This window comes from Rutidosis leptorrhynchoides, unplaced genomic scaffold (genome assembly GCF_046630445.1).
Source record: "Rutidosis leptorrhynchoides isolate AG116_Rl617_1_P2 unplaced genomic scaffold, CSIRO_AGI_Rlap_v1 contig449, whole genome shotgun sequence".
Taxonomy (NCBI): Eukaryota; Viridiplantae; Streptophyta; class Magnoliopsida; order Asterales; family Asteraceae; genus Rutidosis; species Rutidosis leptorrhynchoides.
In genome coordinates, this window is record NW_027266682.1 from 50177 (window position 1) to 62059 (window position 11883).

General features: G+C 40.6%; 1 protein-coding gene across 1 annotated transcript; it reads left to right on the forward strand.

Annotated features, from left to right (window-relative positions):
• Positions 1 to 8633: 8633 nt before the first annotated feature.
• On the forward strand, positions 8634 to 11372 carry LOC139883778 (uncharacterized protein At2g23090-like). The gene is made up of 3 exons (XM_071867911.1): positions 8634 to 8706; positions 9118 to 9158; positions 11253 to 11372. The coding sequence occupies exons 1-3, from the start codon at positions 8634 to 8636 to the stop codon at positions 11370 to 11372; spliced, it is 234 nt and encodes a 77-aa protein (XP_071724012.1).
• Positions 11373 to 11883: the final 511 nt, after the last annotated feature.

Below are 11883 nucleotides of genomic sequence, written 5' to 3' on the forward strand. Positions count from 1 at the left end.
ATTGTCCACTCACATGAGAGTTTAACTATTTGTCATTACGTGAGTATCATACATTGGAGTGAAGAAAGGTTAGATTTATTTGGATAGTGTTCCCTTTATTTCCCCTAAATTCTCTTCATGATCATAAATTTTTTACTCCAATTTTCAATATGAATTTGTAAAAACTTATTCAAAGATTAAATATTATACCTCATATATGCATTACACACAATTTACTCATCTTTCATCGTATTATTAGATTTACTAAAAAAATGAAAATTGAGAAGTTAAAACACATAGACTATAATGTAATGACATATATTAAAGTTATAATTAAACCAAACACATTCATTAAAACTATTGAATAATATTGTTAGATTAATGGTTTCCTAGTACATTATATATAGACACACTCACAAAACTCATTAACACAATAACTAGCCTTTTTTTTTAAGACAGAATAGTTGGTTATCTGCAATATAACTATTTTAATTATAGAGGGACATCGGTTTTGTCCTGAATAGAAAAAAAAATGGAGAAGAAGAAGAACCCAAATAAAATAGAAGGTAAAAAAAAAAAAGCGAGAAATAATTTTAAATCAAGAGTGAATCCCCATTTGACTTTAGTCTTCATTGTGTGCGGGTAAAATTGTAATTGAAAATTTTATTTTAAGTTCCAAAAACATGCTGTAGTGGGACTCAAGGTAATTGGGAAGGGGTTATAGTAGTTTTATCTTTCAGTAAAATTGAAACAAAAGAAAAAGAAAAAAAAATAAAAGGTAGTTTTCTTAATTGAATAATGTGATCATTATTAGATGCGAGGTTCGTAGCAAAAAGTATATTTAAAAAAGCGCCAATCTTTGCTAGCGAAGAAAGATAAATAAGAATGAACTAAGAACCCTGAAATCAAAAACCGTGGTCCATTATGATCCAAAAAAAATAATAATAATAAATAAATAAAAATCTGGTGGTCCATGATATCATCATCAACCAGCATCAACAGTGCGCTCTTCCATTTCCTCGATTCATTAAATCACTAGCCACTGACAAGTAAGTATTTGGCCTCTTAGCAATGCTTCTTGCAGCAACCCATATGTCTCACCTTCTCTCAGCTTTTCTTCTGGTCCGCGATTTCGTCGTGGTCAAATCTTTAAAGACACGTGAAGAACGTTTGAAGTCGAATTTGTAAGTTTTATAACGCAAAAGATTATATTTATTTTTATGGAAGTGGAAGCCTAAGCCTAAGCCTAAGCCTAAGCCTAAGTTGTCTTAGCTTTTAAGCCCCTCCAAACACCCCAAGTTAGGCCGACAATAAAGAAATCTGAAGATGTCGCGCGTTTTTTGCTTTTCTCATGGCACGAAGCTGATCACATGTCTGATTGAAATAGAAATTCAAATTGGCCGGCGGCTCGTGTTCTGGTCGTACCTTCTGTTGACTTCTAGACAGTTTTCGCGCTTATCCTGTTCATGAGGATCGTGATCTTTGATGACTCACGATGGGGTGAATCACGGCTAACAAGTAAAAAATAGCAAGGCAGGCACTATAAATCTAGCCAAAAAAAGAAAAAAGAAAAAAGAAAAAAGAAGAATAGAATAAATAAGTATATCAGAAACCTCATAATTTATATCATTTAGGATATCGGGTTTCATTAGACCATTCAAATGGTGCAATTAAAGTAAGGGAAATAGTGCGCTAAGTGCTTTAGTTAATTAAGTCTGATTTGAATAACAATCGAGTGGGTATGAAAGCAATTAAAATGATGTCAAAATACTAAGCATAATGACTCTATTTCTCGGATCTAAATAAGCACCGCTAAGCGAGGAACAACTAATGCAAACAAAGCCGCTAATTGGTTTGGCATTATATATACTACCGAATGAGGCATGTAGTGGGCAAAAAGACGACTACATTTGTCGCAAGAAGGTCGAGACATTTGGAAGAGCTTCACCAATTTATTTTTGAATTAAGGTGTATTTGCTCAAATCAAATACCGTTTGGTTAATTGACTTTTGATGTATTTTTGCAAAACAGCTTCTAAGTTAAAAAAAGAAGAAGAAGAAGAAAAAAGAAGGTAAAAAGGAAAAAAAAACAGAGGGCACAGCTACGGCGACCATCAATGAGCTTCATGCAAATGTTAACTAGGCAATCATGAGAGCATTGGCGAGTTTTGCATGATCATCAATGACCATTGACATCTAATGCTTAGAAAATTAGTGAGGGTGAATTTGAAAGAAAAATGTCCTTTAACCCTTGAATAGCATTTTGAAAAATGCCGAAATGCAAATGCCAAATGGAAGTTACATGGTGTTGAAGAACTTTAAAAAATTTAATTTTGATTCATACATTTTGAAATGCTGAACCAAACTCTTTAATTTTAACACAAAGGCCTTTAGAAGCCCAAAACCCCTAACCATGCAAAACCAAATATGCACTCTATATTACCCTCTATTTCGATGATAATAAAATGATTAGAAGCGGTTATTTTGTGAAATTTCTTGAATGAATTTGACAAATAAAAATTTGAGCTTTGTTTGATTCTTCTTCTTCGTCTTATTTTTTGGACCCTATGGCCAAATCCGGCATCCCGTTCCAGTGCGCCACACCAATAAAGCCCCTGCCAGAGTTGTGTATACACATCGAGTTTAGGTCTCCTTTTCAAAGGGCTCAACAGGACTCGAGATGCATAAAATCGAACGTTGCCACTAAACAATATGGTAAAACCTGTCATTTTCGCTAATTATTGCGGGCGAGAGCGAGAGGAGGGAGAGCTTCTGTTAAGTATGCAGGGCGTTGATGGCCGAAAAGAGGAATGCGGGAAATGTGAGAACCGCACCATAATAATGACGATTACGACTCAAAGTCTGGAATGGGAAACAGATGTGCCTTGACACGTATGCGGTTCTTTTGAGAATGCGCCCGCCATGATTTCCTTGTGCAGAAGCCGAGGGACGTGGGAAGAAAGACGTGGAGAAATCACGAAAGAGCGACGACCCCACAAAGATTGGGACTTACGCGCGAAAGCTGCCGCCATGCGTCAACGTCAATACCTCGGACACTGGCCATGTGCTGCTCGTGGGTAAGAACCTAAGGCCATTAATCAGAAGTTGGACCGCATTTCCATTAAAACCGCCCCCTTGTGTGACCACACGATTAGAAAAAGTTCATTTTGTAGGCTTTATGGCGAAGTATCGATGGTTCGCCATCACGGGCTCGACATCCTTGCTCTTTGTCTCTCCTCATCCATCTTGAATCGTTACAACACATATCGAGTGCATACGTAGTCCATCGCATTGCCTAGATCAAGCGAACTCCAAGATAGGTTTGATTGAGAGATCGAATGAACCGGTGTCCGTTATGAAAGCTCTCGCTCTCGCTCTCTCTCCCTCCCTCCCCTTGGAGGCTATAGGGCTGAACCTGGACCAGGCACGTGATGAAGTTTAGGGGAAGTGAGATTGGGCCGGCTCACCTTGTTGAAGTTTCGAGCCTGCTCGGAGCCCACAATACGAAACAAGCCATCGGCCCAAAAAGAGAAAAGGGGGTTGTTGTTGGAAGTTCGATTCATTTTCTCGAGAGCAAGATTGATTTCAAAGTTCCATGTTGATGTGGGGTTGAATGGCTTCGGACAGCTGTATCGAACCCTAGTCACGGGCTGAATTCCAACCAAACATGTTGCAATTATTGTGTCAATGTGGGTGTGGGTTCAGATGACCTCACGGGTAAGTCAGCCAGCTAACAGCAATCTTATCTTGAACGTTTCCAACTCCAAAGTGGAAATCAAAGTCACCTCCCCAAAAAAAAAAAAAAAAAAAAAAAGAGAGAGAGAGAGAGAAGAAGTGGAAATGAACGTGGAAATTCGGGTAACACGATTTCGGTAGAGTGGCCGTCATTCACACTTGCACGCCTTTGATGCTGAAGTGAAGCTGTTGAAACTGAATATTTATTTAGGGCTTATTCTTATGTTCAATTGGCAAGGGTTTAGGTTTAGCATATGCCCCTTACAAGAAAAGCCAAAAAGCCAAAAGGAAAAAAAATTGAAAAGTGATAGATAGATCAGTGGCGGTGATAACTGAAGTCTCTTTCACCTTTACACTGAGGGTTAATCTTTACCAATCCCTAATATGGTTAAGAGATCTTTTGATTCGTGGCATCTTGATGCCTTCGGGAATAAGAAGATTCCTAACTTCTTGACCTCTCTCTCTCTCTCTCTCTGGGAACCCTTGGATTATATTCTTCTTTCAACTCCATCCATGGAGATATTGACATATCACTAACGATTCTTTTACTTAGTCAATAGGCATTTCGGGGAAAAAAATACCAATCGAAGTGGGCTACAGTAATTGAAAATCACACAATTCACTATTGTCCAAAACACCACGATCACCTAATGCCAAAAAAAAAAGAGGAAGGCAAAAAACTGGAAAAAAAACTAAGTCCAATTATTCTTCAACTGAAGATCTATGAATTAAACTGAGTGCAGAGCACGCGACACTTTGTTTGGCTCGAAAAAACCTTTCGGGCTCTCTGTTTTAATCTTCATCATGAAGAGAAAACGTTTCTGTGAAAGCATTTGGCAGCATTTTCAAAAAAAAATTAAAAGAAAATAGGGGAAATTATCTTCAGAACTGAATTTGTGAACTAAAAATGATCCATGCTGTTTTCATTCCTATATGAAAATGAGAAAAAGAAGAGCTTTCCCCTACAACTTTTTGATGAAAATATATTAATTTAGATCGGTCTTTTTTTTTTTGGGGGGGGGGGGGATTTCTAATAAAGATCTAAAGTTGAGCTATTTTCTCAATAAATATTTGGAATAAACATTATTTCAAATAAAAACTTGAAGTGATTAGATCAATCTTAAATAAGCAAATGACATTTGCAGGAGGGCTGGATTGCTGGGGGTGCTGTGGTGTTATAATCTCTAGTAATAGTTGTGGCCAAGAAGATCGCTGTTGCGTCCCTGGTGGATGGGAGGGCTGGATGGAGGCCACTGGTTCTTCGTTGCAAGGATGCTGGGAAGTTATTGAACGTGACTTGGCTACGAGAGCGACCTAATTTGGATCTATGAGAGAGAACTTCAGGGATTGCTGATTGTTACTAGACTCGCCAGTTGCAACGCGAGTCGAGTGCCGCTGCACGCAACTAAGACCTTGTCGGCGTCACTTGGGATGAACTGAGGTAGCGCCTGTGCTGGGGCTCATCGAGCCGTCATTTGGAAGAGTTGGGCAAAGCCGGATGAGTAGTTCTCGATTGGTTCCACGGCGCTGGGATCCCTGGTTCACAGCAGGAAATTGGGCGTCGTCAAGCTAAGGTACGGAAGTGATGGGCTTCGACACGCTCCTTGCCAGGCTTGGTGGGGATCCAGCGCTGGACCAACGGCTACTGAACAGGGCAAGTGAGTTACCACTTCCTTCGATGATTTTCTGGTGGCGCTATCATTGCTAGAAATGGAGCACAGAAGTCGAAAAGGGACGGCACCGACGGTGTAGCGGTGCATGGAGTGTTGTCGATGGTGTGTAAGCAGAGGCGAAGCATGGTTGGGGGCACCGAGGCGAGGCGAGGTTATGGGTGAGTAACAAGTCACGGGGGAAAACTTGCTTGCCGGTTGGAGAATGGAGTGTTGTTGACGGTGTGTAAGCAAAGGCAACGCATGGTCGGGGGCACGGAGGCGAGGCTCAGTTGTGGGTGAGTAACAAGTCATAGGGGAAAACTTGCTTACCGACCGGAGCATGGAGTGCTGTTGACGATGTGTAAGCATAGGCGAAGCATGGTTAGGGGCACGGAGGCAAGGCGCGGTTATGGAAAGAGGTGTTAAATGGGCGACCCATTTATGGATCCATTTATGGTTAAATGAGTCATTAATGGGTCAAGCTTTATTTCATAAAACACCCATAATGGATTTTAATGGGTCAAGACTAAGATATATGGATTTTAAATGGGTTAATTCTCTGACCCATTTATGACCCATTTATCAACTCATTAAAAATGAACCAATTTATTTTCACTCAAAACCTCACTATCTCTCTCTCTCTTCTCTCTAACTTTACAATTTTTTTTTTTATAAAAACCGAAACTATAATTGTTATTATTTTAATTATTTTTTTCTTTTTTCTTCCTCTGGTTGCCGGCACGGCGATGGCCGGCGACTAGCCAGGTGAGCCTCGAGCTCGCCAACGCTCGGCGAGGCTCGAGCCTCTTCGATCTGGTGAGATGCGAACTCGCCGGCGTCGGGTAAGGCTCTAGCCTCACCAGATCTGGCGAGGGGTGAGCTCGAGCTCTCCTGATGTCAGCGAGTCTCGAGCTCGCTGGATCTAGCGAGGCGGAGGCCTCACCAACATTCGCTAAGGCCCGAGCCTTGCTGATCAGGCGAGCCTCGAATTCGCCGGTGTTGGGCGAAGCTCCAGCCTCGCTAGATTTGATGAGGGGCGAGCTCGAGCTTGCCGGCATCGACGAGCCGGGCGAGCCAGCTCGCCTGTGGCCAATCACCAGCCGTCTTTGTGGCCAGCGGCTGACAGCCGGTTAAAGAAGAGGAAGAAAAAAAAAAGAAAAGAGAAAAGAGAAAAAGAAAATAATAAATAATAAATAATAAAAATAATTATTTTAAAATTATAAAAATTATCCATTAAATTTGCATTGTATAAAATCATGTTATCAATACCATTTTAAAATATATATAAGCCTTTTTAGGTTTCGTTAAATGAGTCGAGTATGGGTTGGGTATGGGTCAAAAAATTTACACTACAATACATGTGTTATAAACGGGTTAAATGGGTTGATTTAGGTCGGACCATTTATAACCTGACCCAAACCCGATCCTACCCACCCATTTAATGGGTCTAGTTATGGGTGAGTAACAAGTCATAGGAAAAAACTTACTTGTCGGCCAGAAAACATTTGGTTGGCCGGCGAGCTGAGATCTTTATTTAGAATAATGTCCACTTTGAATCTCGAGAATATAGCTCCACTTGAGTCTTTTTTTTGGGGGATTTGCCCTACTTTCTTAATTGGCTCTAGCAACCCCCGAAAGGCCCATGACAAAAAAAGAAGCCGCAAATTCTGACCGCTCTCTCCTCCCTTCTTTTGATGATGGGCCACCTTTATGCCAAGCCCTATGGGCCCCACACTTGGGGGGGGGTGTGGGCCCATGGTACAACCACCACCCACCACCATCCATTCCAATGGGTGAGATTCAGCTGCCAATGCTCTCCAGCACTTCAAGTGGTTCCTCTTCTCCGGCTTCCATGAACATCCGGGGGGCTCTAAAAAAGGACCAGCCGGTTCAATTGCGCTATCAAGAGCATTAATACATAATTTTATCCATAGATGTTCAAATCAACACATAAGTGAAAAAAGAATCAATTCATTCCGATCGTATGACCAATATAATTCGACCATTGGAATGTTTGTGAGAATACCAACTCCTCAAGGAATACCCTGGATCAAAAGAATTGTGCATACATTTTTTTTTCTCAATTGATGTTGATAAAGCGTAAACTAAGAAATCTTTGGTTTTCTCTTACATGATGAAGTCGGAAGAAAACTGTCAAGAACTTATAGAGGCTGTGAGTAGGGCTATATTTGAGGCAATTACACAAATTAAGACAATAATGGAATGATGTGTATGAATGAGTTGGAATTGGCATTTTAATAAGATGCTAAAGAAGTGCCTAATTTCAAATTCTATGTTTGTTTATTATGAAAGAAACGTATTCAATTTTGGCTATTGAGTCTCAATGTTAAGTATATTCTTTAAGTGAAGTTTTGGCATAAGGAATTTAATAATTATCCTCACATATGCCTTTGGGCAAATATGCAATTTTCAAAGGCTCTTTGAAAAAATTGGTATTTTTAGTGACATAATCTAATGCCATAATTGACACTTGTTAATTGGTGCTTAATATAAACTAGACTATCATGAAGTTGAGAAACATAGATGAAACCCATACGGTACGGGATAAAAGATAGTAACTAAAGTAGTAATGTAAAAACTTATTTATGTTTACACGTCGAGTAGTTTGTGCTAAGATGACTACCAAATAATTAGTTCACTCGATGTCTTTATAGAGATACGATAGTAATGAATGGACATGTTGATTTCTGCTGACCAACAGGTCGAAGTGCAGGCATCCAGAAGTCCCAAAGAAGTCACCGAATGAATGAAATGATGGGGTACTTACAAGAGCAAATTAAGGTGGTTGGCGGGTGGGGGAATGTCACGTGGTAATAATAACGAAGAGAATTGACGGTGGATATGTTGTCGGGCGGCAGGGAGCACGGGCCAACGATGGCTTGCCACGTGTCGGGTGCCATCGATTGCGTGAGATAAAATAAGGACCAAAGAAAGGTCATCCTATTTTCGAGGTTATAATTTACAAAATCAATAAAAAAGTGGGGCGAAAAGGGAAATATAGTCGCGCAGCACGAGACCGTGTCGAAGAAGCGAACAAACGCGAGTATAAAAAGGGCCGCCCCTAGCCTAGGAAATTTCCTCGTGCTGCTGGGGGGGCGGAACCGCGTCTCGGCTGCTGTCGGCTTGCGGTTGCGGCGCCTCCTCGTCTTTCCGGTTCCCGTCTCGGCAGCGCGGGGATCCGCGTCGTGATCTCGTCGCCGTGTCCTGATCACCTCGGGCGGTTGCGATCGGAGCGAGCGGGGAGAAGATGGGCGGAGGCAACGGCCAGAAAGCGAAGATGGCTCGGGAGAGGAACCTGGAGAAGCAGAAGGGCGTTCGAGGTGTGTCCCTTCCTCTCTCTCTCTCTCTCTCTCTCTCTCTCTAGAGGTTGTAGATCTGGGGTTGAGCTTTTAGTTTCTTTTCTTGAGCTTATGTAAGTGGAAACGATTCGAGAAGAAGATGACCGTTCCGGCTTACTGGCGGCTGCAAGGTGAGGCTTTGCTCGTTGGGTCGATCCTTAGCTCCCTCTTGAAGATAAGGAGCTCGAAAAGTTGCGATTTTGATGTCCTTTTTCGTAGCTTTATGTGATAAACTGGGCTCTCTTTTTTCCCTTATTTAGTGGGACGCTGATATTGTAGTGTTATTTGAAAGGAAATAGCCCCTGAAATGCCTGTAATTCGAGCTTTCCTTTTTTTTGGTTACCCCCTCATTGTCTTATTTTATTGTGGGTGTGTATATATATATATTTGCAGGAAGTCAGCTTGAGGCAAACAAGAAAGCCATGAATATCCAGGTACCGCTGTTTGTTTATCCCAGTCAATTAAGTTGATTTTGAGTTTCCACGTGTTATGCACGTCTCCTGGCCAGTGCGAGAGCATGGATTTGATGTAGTCATTGCTGCTTTTTTATGCATTTATGTGTGTTGAGAGCTCCTCCGCTCTTAAGTTGATTTTTTAATTCCCGGTTGCTTGACTGAGGCGAGTGAGTAGGATGTGGGTATAGCATAGCTTAATGGGAATGGTTTTTAGTTCTGATGCACTGTTTTCTCTTCAAGATTGGGGTGGTTGTGTGTAGCAGCTCAGAATTCTTTTGCTCTTGTTGAGTATTGGGTTGGGTCTGCCAAAAACCCGAGTCATGACTTCTGATATGCCCTTTGGAGGGAACAACTAATTGGGATAAGAAAAGTGAATGTTCAAATAGCAGTACAAAAAGCAAAAGAGGAAATGCAACCTTTCGGAAATTATTATTATTATTATTCCCCCCCCCCCCCCCCCCCCCCCCCGGAACAATAGATTTTTAATTGGAATTTCATGTTATGCAAATTTGTGACTATGCACTTAAATGAAATATGAAGAGATCTGGTAAGATCCTTGAGCCTAGCAGGAGCATTGTTATCAGGTGAATGAGTTTTACAAAATACTAATTTGCATGTGAGTAATTTTAAAGTTTTAGGATTAAATCTGTCGCTTATAGACCACTGGTGAAGTTCTCTTGGCTAGATAAGTGGGAGCCAGGAAAAAAATGATGGAAAAAGCAATGGAGTCAAAGAAAATTAATGAAGTTGGGGTATTACTTGATATTTTGTGAGAACTTGAAAGCGAGTGAGTTCATTGAGTTCAATGAAGCTATTTATGTTAGCTAAAGGGAATATAACAGTGTATAATAAAGATGTGCATGGGAAACAATCAACATGGACTCTAATACTAATGTTAGAGTGATCAGAAGTGTATCTCTTCTTGTGTCCTATAATTCAGATTATTTAGGCATTGCACTTGTTATAGCAGAGGTCGAAAATTCAAAACTTGCTACACTTTTGTGAGCAGTTAGCAGAATCTTTTCACAAGGAATACCAATTAGTAGAATTTGCGGTTTAACTTGCCGCAGTTGTAGTTTCTTGTTCTGTTCTTTTTTCCTGTTATAGTAGGTGGTTTAAGGATTCACTGTGTCATTAATCGTTTTCGAGCATCTATACAACCATATTGTCAGTTTTCTGTTGCTTTGGTGGTGGATCATGCTTTTCTATTGAGTAGAATGGCATATTTTAGATCCAATTGGTGGTTTGCTATATTGATAGGTTGTTTGGTACAACTTCTCTGCCACAGTTTCAGCTGTTAAAATGGATGCTGTAGCTTTTGAGGTGTTTGCAGCTTTTAAAGGTGTTTGGCAAACACCTCAAAAGCTATAGCAGCGTGCATCAGTTTTCAAGAAGTTGCTTCACCCAGCTTTGAAGTGCTGCAACTTTAAAGCATGATCATCAAACATATAGCTCACAACATTTCACACAGAGTTATGCATATTTTCAAGTTTTCAACTGTGTTCCAAATCTACAGTAATTTCTCTGATTTTTGAATGCTCACTCATGCCCTTTTGGTTGATGCATCTATATAGATCATGATCCACGAGTGCTATGTCAGTGAAGAACATTATGGTGGCTTGATCTGTATATTTTTGTCACGCTTTTGGTTGATGCATCGATATAAATCGCGATCCACGAGCGATATGTCAGTGAAGAATATTGCGGTTGCTTGACCTGTATATTTTTGTCAAACTCGGCATTAGGGCTTTGTGAAGAAGCCCTTTATTAGTCAACATATTAATCGTATATGATAGTTAGTAGTCAACATATTGATTTTATGTGCTAGTTTGCGGTCTTTTAAATCGTCTTTCTGTTCTGTTTCATACCGCGATTTACTCTTTCATTTGGTGCCATGCTTTCATGAAGATGGCTCTTTTCCCAATAGTTATTTGACGACCAGTTTTTCTGCCCCAAATCATTCCGTAATCTTCATTTTCTTCGTTTATGGTTAAATTATAAGTTATGTGACACGAAAATACAAGCTCAATGTCCTTCCTCTCCCTTTTAATGCAAATATTCTTGTCATTGCAGTGCAAGGTTTGCATGCAGACTTTCATTTGCACTACAACAGAGGTCAAGTGCAGAGAACACGCAGAAGCAAAACATCCCAAATCGGATTTGTATGCATGCTTTCCTCATCTGAAGAAATGACGTCAACCGACGACAGCGGACAATGATGCTATCAACTTGTCATGTTCTCGTTGTGATTGTGGTCAAGTTTGGAGCTTTTGTGTAGCAGTATATCCACTCTTGGGGTATTCATCGACTCGAACATCTTATGAAATATATGCTAATAAAAAATCCGCTGCCTTTGTGACATTTGATTTTTCTAAGTTCAAGTTTGTATTACAAGTGGCCACAAAGGAAACTTAGTGAAGCCCATGACCTGCTTGCTCTAAATCTAATTCGCTAAAGTTGAGGGTCCAGCGATCAAGGCTTTAGTAACTGCTGGGGTTGTATAGGTATCTTCCTTCCGTTCCTTAACTCCTAATGCGAATGCTCATCGCTTCGTCACTTGCAGAATTATGAAATCAAGTTAGGTTATCGGCCCCCCGAGTGACAACATTTGCAGACGTCAAACTCTTTTCTGTTACAAATTCCAAGTAAAAGAATTGGGCAAATTCTCTCACTCTCTCCCACCTTCAGGGTACGTTTCGATTTA

Excerpts from the sequence above, each read along its gene's own strand:
- LOC139883778 (XM_071867911.1), top strand. The coding sequence starts at position 8,634 with ATGGGCGGAGGCAACGGCCAGAAAGCGAAGATGGCTCGGGAGAGGAAC. Across the intron at positions 8,707-9,117 it reads GAAGCAGAAGGGCGTTCGAG|GAAGTCAGCTTGAGGCAAAC; the intron begins GTGTGTCCCTTC and ends ATATATTTGCAG. Across the intron at positions 9,159-11,252 it reads AGAAAGCCATGAATATCCAG|TGCAAGGTTTGCATGCAGAC; the intron begins GTACCGCTGTTT and ends TTGTCATTGCAG.